The sequence below is a fragment of the Electrophorus electricus genome, chromosome 21, assembly GCF_041902795.1.
Source record: "Electrophorus electricus isolate QZ-2024a chromosome 21, ASM4190279v1, whole genome shotgun sequence".
Lineage (NCBI taxonomy): Eukaryota > Metazoa > Chordata > Actinopteri > Gymnotiformes > Gymnotidae > Electrophorus > Electrophorus electricus.
The window spans coordinates 1,520,001-1,542,500 of NC_137517.1; the positions used below are offsets into that span (position 1 = coordinate 1,520,001).

At 42.7% G+C, this 22,500-nt stretch overlaps 2 protein-coding genes across 11 annotated transcripts in view; both read left to right on the plus strand.

Moving 5' to 3' along the window:
• LOC113569398 (uncharacterized) overlaps positions 1–1,857 on the plus strand; it is a 35,791-nt gene extending 33,934 nt beyond the window's left edge. For 9 of the 10 annotated variants that reach the window (XM_081704920.1, XM_081704921.1, XM_081704925.1 and 6 more), the window contains one exon: positions 1,082–1,857. In XM_081704920.1, the coding sequence (XP_081561046.1) occupies positions 1,082–1,118 (37 nt within the window). In that variant the 3' untranslated portion in view covers positions 1,119–1,857. Of the gene's footprint in view, positions 1–1,069 lie in introns of all 10 variants that reach the window. The other variant, XM_081704922.1, reaches the window with a different exon arrangement.
• LOC145653026 (pleckstrin homology domain-containing family G member 1-like) overlaps positions 1,770–22,500 on the plus strand; it is a 29,337-nt gene continuing 8,606 nt past the window's right edge. Inside the window, exons 1-2 of the mRNA XM_081704928.1 lie at positions 1,770–4,686; positions 20,375–20,835. Coding sequence (XP_081561054.1) covers positions 20,503–20,835 — 333 coding nt within the window. The 5' untranslated portion in view covers positions 1,770–4,686; positions 20,375–20,502. The remainder of the gene's footprint in view (positions 4,687–20,374; positions 20,836–22,500) is intronic.

The following is a 22,500-nucleotide window of genomic DNA, read 5'->3' on the forward strand; positions in this document are numbered from 1 at the left end:
CTAACAGGGTAAGGGCGAGAACTAGAGAACAACGGCATGAAACATAAAGGAAAGACTAACGGAGAACAGCGAAGAGGTCTAAAACTAGAACATGCAGAGAGAACCGCACTACATACGCTAGACAAACACAAGTACTAAAAACAAAGAAAAGCAGATAACACCTGCACACATGTATTAGGAGGAAACAAACAAGCGAAGCGATGGGAGAACGAAAGCAGAACCAAACAAGCAAATATTAACGGGGAAAGCAGCGAGACAGTAGAACAGACGAGAGAACAGCAGAGAACTACAGAAGATGACCAGGGAGAGCAACACAGACAGACGGGGCAGATTAACGGAGCGCCGGGAAAAAGGACATGAGGAATAGGAACTAGAAGCGAGATCTAGCGGGAAACACGGAAACTATGACCGACAAACGAACGCAGGAACAAGGTTTACATGGGCCCACAATTAGAGACAAACTAGGAACAGCTGGAGAGAAAGCGGAGGAGACAGGGAATCATGGAAACAGAGGAAAACTGGAAAACACGGAGGTGACTAGGTTGCCAGGGAAACGGGGAACGCTCCGGCCTGTAGGCGTGGCAGACTAGTGTACAGTATTTCCTCTGATCCTCACATGTAATAAACAGTGAATATGATGTGTGCTGTAATGTAGTAATGATTTCGTGTACTATGTAGGGTTGGAGTCCCTCGAGCAAAACTCGGGTTCAAGAACTCTATTATAGCTCAGTCAGTTTTGCTACTTAACAAAGATAACAGGCCGTGTGAATGAGTATATTCTCATAAGAAGACTTGAGAGTTCTGTGTAACATGTGTAATGTGTGTTTTATATATTATGAGCTGCCTGAATGCTAAATGACTTTCTGAGTAATCTGACAGACCATCTTATTGTATCTTATCAAGAGAAAAACAGCTGTTAATGTGAGCTGCCTGAGGCAGCGTACATATTGTTGTACTTCAGAACGTTTGCATTTAATATTTCTGTGAGAGAGAGAGAGAGATGGTGTTTACACTGTGTGGCTGACTTTGTGTCTCATATCTGATCATGTTGTCCTGTTCTGTCTTAAAGAATCTGAAACAGTCTGACGTGTCCTGGAGTTTCTCACAGAGAGGAATGACGATCCTTCACATCCACATCCAGGAGACACCTGACAAGATTCTTCCCCAGCGCTGGATCTCCAGTGAACAAGCTCTCCACAACAACCACACCCTCTACACACCCTGTTCCCCTTAACCACACACACCAACCACACCCTCTACACACCCTGTTCCCCTTAACCACACACACCAACCACACCCCTCTACACACCCTGTTCCCCTTAACCACACACAACAACCACACCCTCTACACACCCTGTTCCCCTTAACCACACACACCAACCACACCCTCTACACACCCTGTTCCCCTTAACCACACACACCAACCACACCCTCTACACACCCTGTTCCCCTTAACCACACACACCAACCACACCCCTCTACACGCCCTGTTCCCCTTAACCACACACACCAACCACACCCCTCTACACGCCCTGTTCCCCTTAACCACACACACCAACCACACCCCTCTACACGCCCTGTTCCCCTTAACCACACACACCAACCACACCCCTTTACACACCCTGTTCCCCTTAACCACACACACCAACCACACCCCTCTACATGCCCTTGTATGCCTATGATTGTGTGTGTGTGTGTGTGTGTGTGTGTGTGTGTGTGTGTGTGTGTGTGTGTGTGTGTGTGTGTGTGTGTGTGTGTGTGTGTGTGTGTGTGTGTGTGTGTACATTCGCTCTGACTGCAGTGTTCTGTGTTGGTCATCACCACATGTGATGAACTCTGTTACATGTACATACTGAGTAAAGAATTCTGCCACTTTATCATGTACATGTACATGTATATGTACATATAGCAGTCCTTTATCATGTACTGTATATGTATATATACCAGTCCTTTATCATGTACTGTATATGTACATATACCAGTCCTTTATCATGTACTGTATATGTACATATACCAGTCCTATATCATGTACTGTATATGTACATATACCAGTCCTTTATCATGTACATATAGCAGTCCTTTATCATGTACAGGTATATGTACATATGCCAGTCCTTTATCATGTACTGTATATGTACATATACCAGTCCTATATCATGTACTGTATATGTACATATACCAGTCCTTTATCATGTACTGTATATGTATATATACCAGTCCTTTATCATGTACTGTATATGTACATATACCAGTCCTATATCATGTACTGTATATGTATATATACCAGTCCTTTATCATGTACAGTTACTGTATTAAACTGTACTTTTTAAGTTTAGTCTTAAAGTATAAAAGCAAAAAACAATCAGTATACTGAAATGTGTACTGGCAATGATTTGCTCATATACTTACTAACAACAAATGTATAATCCTGCCATATAACAATTTTAAATCCAATAAAGTTATTTTTTCTCACTTGTCTCATTTGTGATACATACACACAGAAAAAAATACACATAGTTGTTCATAATAATAAGAACACTAATTTCAATTTATAAAGTACTTTTCTTAAACACAAAGCACTACCATACCACCACTAAAGATCCATCCTCAGCAGGAGTGTTTTGAACGGGGTGAGGTAGAACATTCCAGAGTCCAGGTGTTCTGCAGGGAAACGCTCTTACACATCTGGATTAAGTCTGGCAGGAAGCTTCTGTAGAGAGAGAGAACTAACAGGGTACAGAGAGCAGGAGACTTCACCAGGCCACAGAGGTGAACTGGACCTAAACCAGGAACAGCTCTGTATGCTAAAATAAGAGATTTACAATCAGCACAAGGAGCATACTAGTAATTAAAATGTTAGATTCCCACCAAAAATAGATTTTCATTTTGCTTCTAAGATGGGTTGTGTGTAGTCAACCAATCAACCCACACAGACAGAAGATGGAAACTCCACCCAGAGCTGAGAGGGAAATGTGCTACCCACCAAGCCGCTGTGCTGGTTGTGTATAGTACAGGGTGTGTGTGGTGTGGTGTGGTATAGAGTGGTATGGGTTGTGTACATTATGGGTTGTATACACTGTAATGTAGTATAGTTTAATAAGGGTTACATGTAGTGTAGTGTGAGTTATATATATTATGGGTTGTGTGTAGTGTAATATAGTGAAGAATGGAATGTGTATATTATGGGTTGTGTGTAGTGTATAGAGTAATATGGGTTGTGTATGTTATGGGTTATGTGTAGTGTACTATAGTGTAGAAAAGATTGTGTGTATTATCGGTTGTGTATAGTGTAGTATGAGTGTGTATATTATGGGTTATGTGTAGTGGTATACTGTAGTAAGGGTTGTGTATTTTATGGGTTGTGTGTAGTTTAGTGTAGTATAATGTATTATAGTTTGCGTTGTGTGTAGTATAGTGTATAGTATGGGTTGTGTGTGGTGTTGTATAGTGTAGTATGGGCTGTGTGTGGTAAAGTATAGTGTAGTATGGGTTATGTGTGGTGTAGTATGGGCTGTGTGTGGTGTAGTATAGTGTAGTATGGACTGTGTGTGGTATAATATAGGTTGTGTGTGGTGTAGTATAATATGGGCTGTGTGTGGTATAGTATAGTGTAGTATGGGCTGTGTGTGGTGTAGTCTAGTGTAGTATGGGTTATGTGTGGTGTAGTATGGGCTGTGTGTGGTGTAGTCTAGTGTAGTATGGGTTATGTGTGGTGTAGTATGGGCTGTGTGTGGTGTAGTCTAGTGTAGTATGGGTTGTGTGGTGTAGTATGGGCTGTGTGTGGTGTAGTCTAGTGTAGTATGGGTTGTGTGGTGTAGTATGGGCTGTGTGTGGTGTAGTCTAGTGTAGTATGGGTTGTGTGGTGTAGTATGGGCTGTGTGTGGTGTAGTATAGTGTAGTATGGACTGTGTGTGGTATAATATAGGTTGTGTGTGGTGCAGTATAGTGTGGTGTAGTATAATATGGGCTGTGTGTGGTATAGTATAGTGTAGTATGGGCTGTGTGTGGTGTAGTATAGTGTAGTATGGGTTATGTGTGGTGTAGTATGGGCTGTGTGTGGTGTAGTATAGTGTAGTATGGACTGTGTGTGGTATAATATAGGTTGTGTGTGGTGTAGTATAATATGGGCTGTGTGTGGTATAGTATAGTGTAGTATGGGCTGTGTGAGGTGTAGTATAGTGTAGTATGGGTTATGTGTGGTGTAGTATGGGCTGTGTGTGGTGTAGTCTAGTGTAGTATGGCCTGTGTGTAGTATAATATAACATGGGCTGTGTGAGGTTGCTGTGTTTTTTCTGTTATGCGTGTGCGGTGCAGTGAGGTCACAGCGTTTCGCTGTCCGAGGTCCTGAACTCAGCGTTGTGGGACACCGTCACGATGGTAGAATCGTTACCTCTCCTACACTGTCGGTTCTGAGAGCCCATTTGAGTCTGTAACCTCCACAGCAGCGATGTGCCGCTGGTCCTGTGGCTCACACCAGCGCACCAGCTCCCGTGTAGGGCGTGTCCGTGAACCGTGACGTCACGGCAGATGCTACGACACCCGTCAATCAACGACGTCAGCTGGCGAGTCTCACCGACATCGCTGTGCGCCAACAACGGGTCGTTTTATCCGCTCCATTTCCAGAGCAACACCTCAGAGGCGATGTCCGTGGCAGGGCTGAAAAAGCAGTTTCACAAAGCGACGCAGGTGAGAGCCGAATCTGTTCTTTCAGTGTCGGAAACGGGACCGGCAGCGCACAGCGAGGGCGGAGACCAACCCCGCTTACAAACACCGCTGTAGAGAAATAACGCATCCGAGTCTGTTAGCTTACGGAGCTGAGCGTCAAGAGCCAGTGCGCTTTTAGCGTGTTATAGCGTTATAGATCTACTGGGTGGAAACCACCATTAGAATAAACAGATCAATTCTTCTTAACCAGGCCTGTTATAATAGCAGAGCACCGGGCCTGTCGTGGTAGCGTTCTGGTTATTACTGTTATCTGGTAGTCTAACAAGAGAAATGCGGACTTCAGGTGGAAGTTAGTATAAAAAGATCATGTTTCATAATGTGTTTTTGGCACGTCTGTAATATGATTACCTGCTAAACTCCATCATCTCAACGTTTGTACAGTCTAACAGCGTAGGCCTGCTTGTGTCGTTATGAAACTATAAAACATGCCCATACAAAGGTGTCATCAGTGAACATCAGAGAACTGGTGCCCTGGAGGACAGGAATCTGTGATAGTTCTCTGAGCATAACCCAAGTTAACTCTATTAGCTCTGAAGCTTTAGCAACAATCCCTTACACTTTATTACGAATTTGGAAATCTGTGTTTCCGCACCAATCCGTAATAGATACCGTAACACTCGCTATAACTACTGGACAAATAAAATGTCCCGTAACTGGTTTCTCAGCCGGGAGGAAGACAGGACACTTGTGTCTCCACGACGGGAGAGGCGCGCGGTAGCTCCGTGCACGCGCTCACACTGTCTTCATAAAAACAGAAATATGATCAATATGGACCTCGTGCATTATCCATACAGAGTGGGGAGTGATGGGTGCACATGTTTGTAAAATGTTTTCTTAAAACAAAATTTGCTAAATTAGGAACATCGTAAATCAAGCAAGGCTTTTAAAGCTTTTCCCAACTGCCATGTATAAAATTATAATGATTACATCACTGCAATGGATCGCATTAATAGTTATACTTCAAAGTTTATGAAATATAAGATGTAGGTAATGGAAAAGACATTATGGAAAACAAATTGTGTAGTAAATATACGGTGCAGTAGATATATGGTGCAGTAGATAATTGTGCAGTAGATATATGGTGTAGTAGATAATGATGTAGTAGATAATGATGTAGTAGATATATGGTGCAGTAGATAATATGGTGTAGTAGATATATGGTGTAGAAGACATATGGTGTAGTAGATAATGGTGCAGTAGATATATGGTGTAGTATATTATGGTGCAGTAGATTATGGTGTAGTAGATTATGGTGTAGTAGATTATGGTGTTATAGATTATGGTGTAGTAGATATATGGTGTAGTAGATTATGGTGTAGTAGATATATGGTGTAGTAGATTTATGGTGCAGTAGATAATGGTGCAGTAGATATATGGTGCAGTAGATAATGGTGTAGTAATTATGGTGTAGTAATTATGGTGCAGTAGATATATGGTGTAGTAGATTATGGTGTAGTAGATAATGGTGTAGTAGATATATGGTGCAGTAGATATATGTTGTAGTAGATAATGGTGCAGTATGTATATGGTGTAGTGGATATGGTGCAGTTGATAATGATGCAGTAGATAATGGTGTAGTAATTATGGTGTAGTAATTATGGTGTAGTAGATAATGGTGCAGTAGATATATGGTGTAGTAGATTATGGTGTAGTAGATAATGGTGTAGTAGATATATGGTGCAGTAGATATATGTTGTAGTAGATAATGGTGCAGTATGTATATGGTGCAGTAGATATATCGTGTAGTAGATTATGGTGTAGTAGATTATATATGGTGTAGTAGATAATGGTGTAGTAGATAACGGTGCAGTATGTATATGGTGCAGTAGATTATGGTGTAGTAGATTATGGTGTAGTAGATAATGGTGCAGTAGGTTATGGTGTAGAAGACATATGGTGCAGCAGATATATAGTGTAGTAGATAATGGTGCAGTATGTATACGGTGCAGTAGATATATGGTGTAGTAGATTATGGTGTAGTAGATAATGGTGCAGTAGATTATGGTGTAGTAGATAATGGTGTAGTAGATAATGGTGCAGTATGTATATGGTGTAGTGGATATATGGTGTAGTGTATATATGGTGCAGTAGATTATGGTGTAGTAGATAATGGTGCAGTAGATATATGGTGTAGTTGATAATGGTGCAGTATGTATATGGTGCAGTAGATTATGGTGTAGTAGATATATGGTGTAGTAGATTATATATGGTGTAGTAGATAATGGTGTAGTAAATAATGATGTAGTAGATATATGGTGTAGTAGATATATGGTGTAGTAGATATATGGTGCAGTAGATATATGGTGTAGTAGATAATGGTGCAATAGATATATGGTGTAGTAGATATATGTTATAGTAGATAATGGTGCAGTAGATATATGGTGTAGTAGATTATGGTGTAGTAGATAATGATGTAGTAGATATATGGTGTAGTAGATTATATATGGTGTAGTAGATAATGGTGTAGTAGATAATGGTGCAGTAGATAATGGTGCAGTAGATATATGGTGCAGTAGATATATGGTGTAGTAGATATATGGTGCAGTAGATAACTGTTTAGATAGATGTAGATGTGATTGTTTAAGGTTGGAGCAGGTTTAGATTAAATTAAACACACTTAATTTAAACATTTGAAAATAGTACTCTTAAAGACAGACATTGTCTGTGAGTAGAGTTACATGAACCCGGTCCACTGAGCATTCTGTGGTCTAGTAGACTACAGTTTAAAGAGACACAGTGCTGTATGTTTGACAAGTGGGACTGCATGAACTATCTGAATGAGTGATTAGTGGGTAAGAATAACATAAGGTTACAGAGTGTGAGTGAGTGTGTGTGTGTGTGTGTGTGTGTGTGTGTGTGTGTGTGTGTGTGTGTGTGTGTGTGTGTGTGTGTGTGTGTGTGTGAGAAAGGTAGATGTGAAGGGCAGAGAGAGAAACTGATTGAGTTGGAAATGGTCTCTACTTCCTGTTTGATGAAGTGTTTTGTTTCATGTTACATGCTGTTTCAAGCTAATACACTCTTGGGAGAGTTTGGCATTAACCCACTGCAGTAGCAGGACACTCAACTGTAATCACACTGCAGTAGCAGGATACTCAACTGTAATCACACTGCAGTAGCAGGACACTCAACTGTAATCACACTGCAGTAGCAGGACACTCAACTGTAATCACACTGCAGTAGCAGGACACTCAATTGTAATCACACTGCAGTAGCAGGACACCAAACTGTGTGTGTTAAAGTAAGAAAAGGAACAAAAATGTATCTGATGCATGTCTTCTGGCTAAAAGTCAAGCGTGTGTTGGCGCAGGCAAGCAGGCAGGCAGTATTTTCTATCTGATGATATAGAAACTGGTCCCACTCTTTGTCAAGCACACACTCACACAAATACAGTAAAATGCTTGTGTTGGACTGTGAGGGTGAGTCTCCTTTTTATTTATGTGGTTTGTTTATATATTATATATTTATTGTTTTATTTATATCTCCCTGTTTGTACTTTGGTTTCTGAAAAAAACGGCTCAGCCAATATGCTAATGAAGTGTCAAATTAAAAAGGTCATATGCATTACATTTACCTGACACTGTAGCTGTCTGTGTAGTATAGATACAGACCCCACTGTAGATGTCTGTGTAGTATAGATACAGACCCCACTGTAGCTGTCTGTGTAGTGTAGATACAGACCCCACTGTAGCTGTCTGTGTAGTATAGAAAGAGACCCCACTGTAGCTGTCTGTGTAGTATAGATACAGACTCCACTGTAGCTGTCTGTGTAGTGTAGAGACCCCACTGTAGCTGTCTGTGTAGTATAGATAGAGACCCCACTGTAGCTGTCTGTGTAGTATAGAGACTCCACTGTAGCTGTCTGTTTAGTATGGAGACCCCACTGTAGCTGTCTGTGTAGTATAGATAGAGATCTCACTGTAGCTGTCTGTGTAGTGTAGATACAGACCCCACTGTAGCTGTCTGTGTAGTATAGATACAGACCCCACTGTAGCTGTCTGTGTAGTATAGATACAGACCCCACTGTAGCTGTCTGTGTAGTATAGATACAGACCCCACTGTAGCTGTCTGTGTAGTATAGATACAGACCCCACTGTAGCTGTTTGTGTAGTATAGATACAGACCCCACTGTAGCTGTCTGTGTAGTATAGATACAGACCCCACTGTAGCTGTCTGTGTAGTATAGATACAGACCCCACTGTAGCTGTCTGTGTAGTATAGATACAGACCCCACTGTAGCTGTCTGTGTAGTGTAGATAGAGACCCCACTGTAGCTGTCTGTGTAGTATAGATAGAGACCCCACTGTAGCTGTCTGTGTAGTATAGATACAGACCCCACTGTAGCTGTCTGTGTAGTATAGATACAGACCCCACTGTAGCTGTCTGTGTAGTGTAGATAGAGACCCCACTGTAGCTGTCTGTGTAGTATAGATAGAGACCCCACTGTAGCTGTCTGTGTAGTATAGATACAGACCCCACTGTAGCTGTCTGTGTAGTATAGATACAGACCCCACTGTAGCTGTCTGTGTAGTGTAGATAGAGACCCCACTGTAGCTGTCTGTGTAGTATAGATAGAGACCCCACTGTAGTTGTCTGTGTAGTATAGAGACTCCACTGTAGCTGTCTGTTTAGTATGGAGACCCCACTGTAGCTGTCTGTGTAGTATAGATAGAGATCTCACTGTAGCTGTCTGTGTAGTGTAGATACAGACCTCACTGTAGCTGTCTGTGTAGTATAGATACAGACCCCACTGTAGCTGTCTGTGTAGTATAGATACAGACCCCACTGTAGCTGTCTGTGTAGTGTAGATAGAGACCCCACTGTAGCTGTCTGTGTAGTATAGATAGAGACCCCACTGTAGTTGTCTGTGTAGTATAGAGACTCCACTGTAGCTGTCTGTTTAGTATGGAGACCCCACTGTAGCTGTCTGTGTAGTATAGATAGAGATCTCACTGTAGCTGTCTGTGTAGTGTAGATACAGACCTCACTGTAGCTGTCTGTGTAGTATAGATACAGACCCCACTGTAGCTGTCTGTGTAGTATAGATACAGACCCCACTGTAGCTGTCTGTGTAGTATAGATACAGACCCCACTGTAGCTGTCTGTGTAGTATAGATACAGACCCCACTGTAGATATCTGTGTGTTAGAAGTCGTATTTATTTGTTTACACTGCCCCCTGACCAATGCCAGCCTGAGCTGTTTTCGTCTGATTTCGTCCTGTTGCTATGACAACGATAGAGCTCTGTGTCTGGGGTGATGACACGCATCTCTCCATCACACAGTGCCTGAACAGTGCTGATAAATCAGTTTTCTCTTCCAGTAGGTATAGGTGTGTGTCTTTGTGTAAAATGTTGATTGTGTGTGTGTGTGTGTGTGTGTGTGTGTGTGTGTGTGTGTGTGTGTGCAGAAAGTGGACACAACAAGCAGAGCAGTGCTGGACATTATGACCAAAACTACAGAATACCTACAACCCAACCCAGGTGTGTGTGTGTGTGTCTGTGTGTGTGTTTTTGTGTGTGTGTGCATATAATGGATGTGGATGACTCTATTTGGAATAACCTGAGTTGTTTTAATGTTACTTTTATTAAATGAATTTATTTATATATGTGTGTATGTATGTATGTGTGCGAGCATTCATGCGTGTGTGTGTGTGTGTGCACACACATGCATACACACACACACACACACACACGCACACATACACATGCACACACACACATGCACACACACACGCACATACACACACGCACACACACGCACACACACGCATACACACACACACACAGACGTGGACATGCAGACACACCCACAGCCACCCTGTGATGAAGTCAGAGACCTGCCATCACCATGTCACCTGCCTGTAGAGACAGTAGACACACCTGATACAACACCAGTGAGTCAGAGAAGTAGACCTACCTGAGCTCCTGGTTCCAGACGAGTAGAAGCTGGAGCAGCTCCAACCCTTGTGCAGGTCAGAAGGGTCCACGGCCGTACGAGGGAAGGGAGCTGCCAAAGAAGAACACATGCAGAGTGATCGGTGATCGTGTTGATGTAATGGTCATTGACCTGTGCACAGGACTGACTGTTAATTATTGTAATATACTGAGGCTGAGTTTATTGTTCTTCTGTAGAGCCACCTGCCTGAGATATTGGTTTAGCCTGGGGCGGGGCTTGCTGTATTTGAGGGGCGGGGCTTCCTGTATTTGTGGGGGCGTAGAACAGAAGGTGGAGGTTGGTGAGCTGGGAGTCGTTCTCGTTTAATGGTTGTTTGCTGACTGAGTGGTGGCTAACGCTGTTTCAGCCTGGTATTGAAGTCTAGTCCAGTGTTAATGAACAGGACTGTTAATTAATGTTTGAGGAGCATTAGAATGACTATACTTTGACTATACTTTTAATGATATATTGTTTAATAGTTTGTTTATATACTTAATAGTGTAGGTTAATTGACTATACTTTTAATGATATAGTGTTTAATAGTTGGATTATGTATTTAATAGTGTGGGTTAATTCAATATACTTTTAATGATATAGTGTTTAATAGTTTGCTTCTATACTTAATAATTTGGGTTAATTAACTGTACTTTTAATGATATAGTGTTTAGTACTTTCATTATGTACTTAATAGTGTGGGTTAATTGACTATACGTTTAATGATATAGTGTTTAAGTTTGATTAGGTATTTAATAGTGTGGGTTAATTGACTACTTTTAATGATATAGTGTTTAATAGTTTAATTGTGTACATAATAGTGTGGGTTAATTGACTATACTTTTAATGGTATACTGTTTAATATTTTGATTATGTATCTAATATTGTGGGTTAATTGACAGTACTTTTAATGATATAGTGTTTAATAGTTTGATTATATACTGTGTGTGTGTATGTATACGTGTGTGTATGTATGTATATATATATATATATGTGTGTGTGTGTGTGTGTGTGTGTGTGTGTGTGTGTGTGTGTGTGTGTGTGTGTGTGTGTGTACCAGTGTGGGTTAATTGACTGTACTTTTAATGATATAGTGTTTAATAGTTTATTATGTACATAATAGTGTTGCTTAATTGACTATATTTTAAAGATATAGTGTTTTATAGTTTGATTATATATCTAATAGTGTGGGTTAATTGATTATACTTTTAATGATATATTGTTTAATAGTTTGATTATGTACTTAATAGATTGGGTTAATTGACTAGTTTAATACTGATTAAATACTGAAATCCAAGTCAGTAAAGAAAACAGTATAAAATGACAAATGTACTGGTGGGGTATTAAATGATCATGCATAGTGTAGAGTACGAGTAAACAAACCATCCGCTGTCCCTCATTCTCCCGCATTTCCCCCTTCAACAAATCACCGATGATTAAAGGCATGTGGGTGTGGCAGGTCATGTGACTGCGCCTGCCTTAGGTTGTCCTGTACTCAGGCCAGGATCTTACCTGTCATTGGCTGTCCAGCCTACCTAGGGACCATCCCCACACATTCTCAGTCATCTCCTATGCACCAGGAGCTGATGCCATATAGGTGACACAGCAGGTCGGGATATTCAAGCTTTTATTACGAAACTTCTTAAAACAAAAATAGCTTACCTATCTGCTGAGTTGCCAACTATTTATAAAACACATCACCCCTGGTGATGAAGTCTGGGAATCTAACAAGCCCAAGCCCCCAGCTGAGACGACCTCATTTTGCCAACCAACTTTATCATCAAGTATCTCAAATGGACCATTATTTGGAAGGGGAGACTAAGAACCGGCATACGCTCAGTGGTGAACTAAAGCTGTAATGTCACCCTCAATCTAAAATGTGTTACCTAACCCCAGTTAGCACCATCCAGATGTGTCAGTTTGTGTCTCACATACAGCCGTAATTTCCCAGGGTAATGTAGAGATGGTTAACTGTGGATATCCAGTACACAGATTTATCAACTGCCCTTACGATCAAACCTCTAGCACAAGGAATAACGCAGCAGCCGCATAACGCTAACAGAGCAATTCCCCTACCACACTAGTCAGTGCTGACATAATGACTTGTTTTCATCGGCCCAACATTGACTCAAACCATCCAGTAACAATATAATCAACAAACGAATTCTCAGCTAATTCATGTTTAAGCGGCTTCAATTTGGATACAGCTCTCGTTACGGAGCCGTTGGGAGCTGTAATATTATTATTATTATTGCGATTATTATTATTATTATTAGGAATAAATGTGCAGCAGGATTCTCCAAACAGAACACAAACACCCCCCTTTTCTGCTAATAACTGTAACGAATCTGGTGGCCCGAGTGCCGATGGGCGTGGAGCAGGACGCACAGACTCCCTCGATAAGGTGAAACATTTATTAACAAAAAACACAAACAACACTAGTGGCACTCATACAGTATTAACAAAAGACACGACTTAATTAACACAACACACTAGCACTTAACAAGGACTACATGCGTGTTTAACATAACAGCAGACTAACAATGACCGACGGTGAGGCACGCACTGATGGGGGTTTAGATAGACAGACACACATTAACACGTAATCCCGTGCAGGTGCGCGCCTTCACGGGGGTGTGGCTACAAACATGGGTGAACGCCCCTGCACACGGCAGGCTGTACCATGTGACTCGTGGGGGGAGCCTGATTCTGCCAGTTCATTAATGAAGTAGCTTTTAATTGTTCATGATAATGCATCATGAGTATAATTAGTAAAACGCTGCTGGTTATAATATATGTAATTTATCCAATCTACATTTTTATTTATCATAACCCACCACAAAAGTGCTTATTCAAATCCCGCTGCAATTTGATCCCTGGCCTTGAATTCATTTGGAACCCCCCTAGGAACTCTGATAGCATCAATGTGAACTTTATCATCCAAACTTCCTGGTACTACAGCTTGCTTTTCAATGTGATGATGTGTGTGTTGAGCATAACGATGAGTTTCCGTTAATGCTGGTTCTGGTACTGGAATCACAGAACATTGCGTTAATAGCATAACTTTGGCACATAAACCTGTCCATTTGGCTGCCAGGGTCACATATAATCTCTTATGTCCACATACCCAATAAACATCAGGAACCATTACACTGTCCCAATAAACATCAGGAACCACTACACTGTCCCAATAAGTGGTGATTAGGGCATGACTAGGCAAAATTCTCAAGTATGTAATTTCACCAGTCGCATTATCAAAGTAGTTGAGGGTACCATTTATACTGTTCACATGGCTAGGGGCATGGTCTGAAATCCAAATTCTTTCACATTTCCCTGAAAGATTTCCCATCTTCGGACCTGTTCCTCCCGTACTATAAAAACAATCTGGAAATATTTGTTTAACCATTCTGCCTTTATGTTAGTTTCATTACCTCCTACAATATAACATGGACGGGTGAAAGGATACTATTATACCTGTTCAGGAAGTGCCTGCATTCTGGCCTACTTATTGAAGCATAACGGGTGCAGCTTTTATACATCAGACACCAGAAGGCGCATGGCATTCCCCTAATGCATGTGGAGGAGTTAAATCGAAGAGGCCAAATGATTGGCTTGATTTTCCCTTTTTAGCGCATGCAATGCAACTATCTTTTGTAATGGTACGAGCTGTGTATCTAACTTATGATAATCACACATTATCTGGATGTGTAAATGCAGTATACATCCTTTGCATGGAGGCAACGCTGTGTTTGCGACGTACACACCTCTGGGTACCTGTCTGGTTGGTGTAGTTAAGAGCACTCGTGTGATTCAAGCCCGCTATAACAATGAGATCATCACAGCCTGACATGTTATCACAACCAACTGGGTTCCTTCTGTGTGAAAACCAAATAGTAGAAACAATTATATAAACCAATAGAAACAATATACAGTTCATTCTTCTCACCCAATCCAGTCCATCAATGTTCCTTGGAAACTTCATGATTGACTAGTTAGTCCTTGATGTACCTGTGATCCAATCATCGCAGGATGTTCAATGAAGACAGTATTGGTGGCGCTAGACTCTCATCCCTACTGTGTTATTTGCGTTGGAGTCTGAATGACTGTTTACCATCTGTAGTCAAGACTCTCAATTGGGATCCTCACGGGCTGTAAGTGGTCTAGCAGGTGGTGTTTGTCGCGTGATACTGCGTGTCACTGGTCTGGAAGTTGCGCTAGGCTCTGTCTCATCAGCTTTATTGTCTAGTCCCTTGTCCGGCAGTGGAGCTTGTGGTTGTGTTTCTGTATGTTGCACTGGTTTCAGTAAATCCAGGGCCCTAGAGCAGTGATTCATATGAATCCAGACTCGACATCCCTCCACCTTTATAGCAGTGGGTGTTGCTAACACCACTATATAAGGTCCTTCACGTCTGGGTTCCTGCCAACTTCTCTTGAAAGTTTTTACATACACATAATCTCCTGGTAGTATTTCTTTCAGTCCGTCTTCAATTTCTTGATTACGCCCCTCAGTTGCACATTTACTTGAGTGAAGATTTCCTTGAGAATTTTGGTGAGGCACTTTGCATACTCCCCCGGTTCACCTTACAGTTGTTCAAGGTTTAGTTGGTCCCCTTAAATAAGTAAAAGGCACGGGACGTCCCATGAGCATTTCATGTGGAATGAGATGGATGTTACGGTTAGTTGTCATTCTCATACTCATTAAAGCTAATGGTAAGGCATTTAGCCAATAAATGTTTTGTTTGCTATCCGCACATAACTTAGCAATCTTAGCTTACAGAATACCATTTAGACGCTCAGCTATACCCTGTGATTGAGGATGATCGACACGTCCTAGTCTGCGCTTCACTCTAAGTGCTTATGCTATAGTGTTGATCACTTTATTAACAAAGTGTTGGCCATTGTCTGAACTAATTTTATCAGGCATACCAAATCTGGGTATGACGTCTCATATTAGAAACTTAACTGCTGATATTGCGTCTTCTTTTGCTGTAGCTTGTGCTTCTACCCAACGACTGAAGACATCAACTACCTACAAAATGTAGCTGAACTTTCCAAAAGGTTTCACCATATCTGCATAATCCATCACTATGCGTCTAAATGGACCATCTGGGGAGGGAATATGCCCTAATGGACCTGCCACTTTCTACAAATGTATTCAACACATACTGCACAGTTAGTTTAACAGTGCTCTAAATAAGGAGACCACTAATCTTGCTTAACTTTCCTTATTACCTCCTTCCTGTGCACGTGTGTCGGCCCATGAGCGTCATGTATCAGTATATTCAATAAGGTCACTGGAGCTACATGCAGACCATGCGGCCCGTACCAAAGACCATGGAACCGCCCCCTTTTCAATAAGGTCACTGGGGCTACATACAGACCATGCGGCCCGTACCAAAGGCCATGGAACCGCCCCCTTTTCAATAAGGTCACTGGAGCTACATACAGACCATGTGGCCTGTACCAAAGACCATGGAACCGCCCCCTTTTCAATAAGGTCACTGGAGCTACATACAGACCATGTGGCCTGTACCAAAGACCATGGAACCGCCCCCTTTTCAATAAGGTCACTGGAGCTACATACAGACCATGCGGCCTGTACCAAAGGCCATGGAACCACCCTCTTTTCAATAAGGTCACTGGAGCTACATACAGACCATGCGGCCCATGGAACCGCCCCTTTTCAATAAGGTCACTGGGGCTACATACAGACCATGCGGCCTGTACCAAAGACCATGGAACCGCCCCTTTTCAATAAGGTCACTGGAGCTACATACAGACCATGCGGCCTGTACCAAAGACCATGGAACCGCCCCCTTTTCAATAAGGTCACTGGAGCTACATACAGACCATGCGGCCCGTACCAAAGGCCATGGAACCGCCCCCTTTTCCCCCAATTATCTGTTCATACACACTGGCTGATGCTTGTAATTCTTTAATCAGATGTGGCCTGTCCATGACTAATCTGGGTTCCATCTGCCCTAACAAACCCTCCTTGTGCCCAGACTGAACTGTATATGAGCGTATGCAGAATCTGTATATACAGTTAATTGTTTTCCCTTTGTTACCTGACAAGCACTTGTCAATGCCTTTATTTCTGCTAACTGTGCTGAGCAGGGCTTTTAATTGTTCAGCCACATCCGATAATGCATCATGAGTATAATTAGTAAAACGCTGCTGGTTATAATATATGTAATTTATCCAATCTACATTTTTATTTATCGTAACCCAACCACAAAAGTGCTGATTCAAATCCCGTTGCAATTTGATCCCTGGCCTTGATTTCATTTGGAACACCCCTAGGAACTCTGATAGCATCAAGGTGAACTTTATCATCGAAACTTTCTGGTACTACAGCTTGCTTTTCAATGTGATGATGTGTTTGTTGAGCATAACGAGGAATTTCCGTTAATGCTGATTCTGGTACTGGAATCACAGAACATCGCGTTAATAGCATAACTTTGGCACATAAACCTGTCCATTTGGCTGCCAGGGTCACATATAATCTCTGTGGAACACTCGTCTTGAAGATGGTCTCATATTCATCATCATCAGGTTTATACTGAATCACTGAATATCCCGCTAAATTACCCTCTGGTCCTTTAAAACAAGACCCATCTACAACCAGAACCTGGTCAATAGATGGTAATGCTTCACTAAACAAGTCCTGTCTTGGCTTCAAGAAGCTGGTAGTTTCTACTTCACAATCATGTTCCATACGCTCATCTGGAGTAACCAATCTTGTTGCAGGATTCACTCTCGTACACCTACATATTGTTAATTCAGGTGCTGATAGAATAACATCATAGCCTGTCCATCTAGCATTGGTGATTACAAACGACGGGGATGTGAGTGATGCGTGCAATGCATGACTAGTAAATAGTTCAGCTTTGTGTCCCATAGTTCTAGATGTTGTTTTTCATAAGCATAGGCTGCTGCGGCTAAACCCTGGTAGCATGGCGGCATTCCCTGTTCAGCTTTATCTAGCTGTGTATTAAAATAAACAATGGGCTGATTCTGACCGTTATTTACTTGAGTTAACACTGCATTTGCATAGACATTCCTAGCAGCTACATACAACTGAAAAGACTAAAAGAGTAATCTAGATTTGCCAGAGCTGGTTCTGTTTATAAATCTGTTTTGATAGTCTTAAAGGCTTGATCTGCTTCAGCATCCCAAACTAATTGACCTTTCAGGTTCTGTTGACCTGCACTACATATGAGTCTTCTTAAAGGGGCAGTTTTCAAGGCAAAATCACAAATCCACTGTCTACTGTATCCAGCCATTCCTAAACATGTGAACATGTCTGCTACTGTTGTGGGTTTAGGTGCATTTCTGACTGCCTTAATGTGGGATGGTGTGATAGACCTTTCACCCCCTTTTAGGTGTCTGCCTAAGTAGTCTACCTCAGTTGCACACTACTGTAGCTTATCTTTATTAACTTTATGCCCCTTCTCTGCTAATGCTGTCAGTACAGTGACTGAATCATTTTAGCTTTGTTCCTTTGTCTTTCTACAAATGAACAAATCATCTACATATTGGAGGATGGTGCTCTCTACTTTAGTGTCACTTAAGTCAGCTGCCACTACCCTACTGAACACTGCTGGACTTTCACAGTACCCCTGTGATAATCTATTACATGTATGTTGTTTACCCTCATAGGTCAATGCAAACAAATGTCTTCACTGTTTGTGTAATGGTATGCTGATAAAAGCTGAACAGAAATCTATCACTGTGTAATGCTTGGTGTCTGTGACAGCATCGTTCCAGCCCACTAGCCTTTCCCCGCCCAGACTCACCTGAGTACTGATAAGCTACACCTGTCTCTCATTCCAGACACCCTCATAACATCCCAGTTTCCCACCACCAACTCATTAAGTATTGTATCCCTACGTGCATACTGAGCGTTCGTTGTTCCATTTGATTCCTCTGGCTTTTGACCTCTGCTTCCTCCTCAGACTTCGCTTCGTTCTTAGCCCCTTGGATTACTCAGGTACGTGCCTGCTGATTTGCAGTGGGAACAGTACCCTCGACTCTCCTCGTCCGAACCCCCCTGCGTTGACGACTGCTACTCGTATCCGCCTCGCACCCATTCCTGTCAGTGCCAATAAACTCTTGAAGCTGGATCCTCACTTACCTGTGTCTGGGAGTTTGTTACAGTGTCTGGTGGTATATTTGAGAGCAGCGTATGTGGATCGGGTACTACTGGTGTTTCAGCTTGTACTATTGCATTAATTGCACGCAAATCATGTACTAATCGCCACTTGTCTGAATTAGGTTTTCTTAGTGGGTGTTGCAAGGGCTTTTTGTTTCAGTTAGAACTGCTGCTGTTACTAATCCTTCAATAGTGGCCTTATTCCCTCATAAGATGCCGCACTAAGTGGATACTGTTTCTGCCATGGAAGCTTTGCATTGGGTTTTACTTGTATTTGTATTTCACATGCTGATTGACCTAAACCTACATCTGTATGCTGTTGAGTCCAAATCTTATTTGGTACTTGTTCCAATAATTCTCCATGTTCTGCACTTAAAATGTATTGTGTGACAGTTCTTATTCTATCTACCCTCATTTTTCAGCCACTGTCTTATCAGCTGATTTCATAGCTGTTCTACAGTTTGATCCATCTGATGACTTGTGAATGTAAGCAAGGGTTTGCACCAGGCCGAGGCCCCCTCTGGCCACCAGAGGGAGGCCTTGAGTCAACCACGCTACTAATCAGGCTTGATGCCCAACAGCTGGGCTAGACCTTATATAAGCCCAGTGAGCCAGTCACTCAGTGCTGGGTCTTTGCTAAAGTTCTGAGCAAAGCTCCTAGATGGTGACTTCAGGTATTGAGGTCTGTGAGCCCTCGTGCTACACCTCACTTCTGTGCTGCGAGGGTGTCTGTGTTTTTACACGTCCCCTCCCCTCTTCAGTTTTCCCCTCTCAAGTCTGTCTCTCTCTGAAGGCTTCCCTTAGCCATTAAAGTTCCTCCCTGTTTTCTGGTTTTGTTTGGGAAGTTTTAGTTTGGTTTTCCCCAGTGCGTTGGGGCTGCCATTCTTCCTGTGGCGTCCTTTGTTCTCACACAGCACTCGGAGGGGCATCTGCTGTAACTAACCACGAGGACGTGGAGGTCTAGACCTGAGTGGTGTCCTATGGTTTTACCCACATACTAAATATTAAATTAAACATAGAAACTGACAATCTGATGATATTCTGGTGTGTAGTCTACACTGTTATGTTATGGCTCATGTTATGGAGTGTAGCCTACAGTGGGTACCCACTGTTGGGTACTGTGTGTATTGTGGGTACCAAATTAGCAAAGATGCAACCGGCGCTCAACTGACCCCAGAACAGCCGGTACCTGCACCTCTAACTAAACACTAAAATGAGCCTAATGGCTTCTTTTCCTTTCAGAAGAACCTATTCCATGAGTGACTGAACTATGAGATATCAGCTACAGCAGGGTTGGATTTGGCATTTCTGGGCCCCCCTGGTCTCTGGGGCCACTAGGGCCCCCTGGTCTCTGGGCCCCCCTGGTCTCTGGGCCCCCTAGGGCCCCCCTGGTCTCTGGGGCCCCACACATGTTCATGGTTTGCATGGTGGTAAAGACCATGAACGTAAGTGTGAGGTTAGTGTTGACAATCCAGAAAACCACCTTGTGTCATTACCTTTGGACTAAATAACTAGAAATATGTGGGACTAACTTTAGTTCTCTCTCTCTCTCTCGCTCTCTCTCTCAGAATAGCACCCTTTCTCCACTGATGTCTTACTCCTGCTGCCGGAGCTCCCCGTTATTGAAGGGACGGTCTTAGGGCCGCCCGCTCGGTTTATCAGAAACTCCACCCTTACATGCTGTTCCTCGCAAAACATGGACTCCTCCCACTGCAGTGAACGACCAATCAGCTATGGCTCCACCTGTTCCTCCGCCTCCTCCCGAGACAGCCACTGCTCGCTGGGGGGCCGTGCGGTTTCCACCCCTGAGCGCGATCAAGACTCCGGGGCCATCCGGTTGGAGCTTGTCCCCGCCCGTCAGCTGGAGGAGGCGGAGACGGGAAGACGGACGCCTGCGCCGACGAATCAGGAGGACGCGGACGGCGGTCATCCAGGGGAGGGGCGGAAAGTCCCTTACGTGGACAGAGTGGTTCAAGAGATCCTGGAAACGGAGAAAACCTACGTACAAGACCTGCAGAGCATCGTTCAGGTGAGAGAGAGGGAGGGGGGGATCGGGTGGTGGACAGGCAGAAGAGACTGACTGCATCTGCTGGGAACTGTTCTTTCATGTAACTGTTTTTATGAGCTTATGAGTACACACAAAACAAAGGCCCTTCACAAACCCTTCATAAAGCTCCAAATATTTTAAAAGCTTAGCAGTTATGTGTAAAGGCCCTGCACAGTTGACTTTTAAATGTAAATATTTCTGCAAAGAATGTTATATATTCCAGCTACCTTCCAATAATCTGTTGTACCCTAGAAATAACATTAAAACGAGTGTGTGAACTTTCCTTTTTCCTCTATCGCCTTTAACTTCGTGGGCGTGGCCCCAGCTGATTGACAGCTTCAGTGTCCAACATCACCGCCCAGTTAGTCAGTACTGTTCAGGCTGGAAATTGGAACCAGGCTTTACTGGTCTGAACCTGAAGAGGTGAAAGGTCGTCAGGGGTCTCGTGTTTAAACAGCCTCATCGCATTCTCGGGTTCAGTTAGAGCAGGCCAGTCTTAATAAGATATCTGGAGATGTATCATCTGGCTATTTATTAAATATTGATCATGTTTACATGAACGCTAGTAGCTAACATGAGCTAATGTTATTTGTAGAAGTATATTATATAAAAAATTATTTATAAAACAATTTATTTAGAAAATTGTGACTGAGAGAAACTGCATAAAATTAAGCAAACGTAGGCCTACGCTAATGTTTTAGTATATTCTCAAAGTTTGCTACATAACTGAATAAAGTGTCAAATGAAAACAGTGTCTGTTGATTAAGGTGGTAAGTCTTTATTTTTTATCATCCACATTGCCTCCAGTAAGTGTGGAGAAAGCACCTGCTTTAAGCTACAGTCGTCTGGTGAGTCTGGAGCTGCGTATCTGGGGGTTTGGACTTTAGCTGCGTTTCTGCAGTTTCTTTGCTGTTCACATGTGTTTTGTAGATCAGATTAGTTTCTTTATTTGTAGTGGTTCTTTTTTGATTTAGATCTTGCTGAGTGGGGTCAGATGAGCCATGTGTATATTTAAGCTCAGGACGTCGCAGCGGTCAGCAGTAAGGTCACCGTGATTTACGGATCTTCCTGGAGTTCCATGTGGCTGAAGGTGATGTGTAATACACAGTCTTCACACGGTACAGGTGTGATCTGTACGCTGTCCTCAGTCTTCATACGCTACAGGTGTGATGTGTACGCTGTCCTCAGTCTTCATACGGTACAGATGTGATCTGTACGCTGTCCACATTCTTCACACGGTACAGGTGTGATCTGTATGCTGTCCTCAGTCTTCATACGCTACAGGTGTGATGTGTACGCTGTCCACATTCTTCACATGGTACAGGTGTGATGTGTACGCTGTCCTCAGTCTTCACACGGTACAGGTGTGATCTGTACGCTGTCCTCAGTCTTCATACGGTACAGATGTGATCTGTACGCTGTCCACATTCTTCACACGGTACAGGTGTGATCTGTATGCTGTCCTCAGTCTTCATACGCTACAGGTGTGATGTGTACGCTGTCCACATTCTTCACATGGTACAGGTGTGATGTGTACGCTGTCCTCAGTCTTCACACGGTACAGGTGTGATCTGTACGCCATCCTCAGTCTTCACACGGTACAGGAGTGATGTGTACACTGTCCTCAGTCTTCACACGGTACAGGTG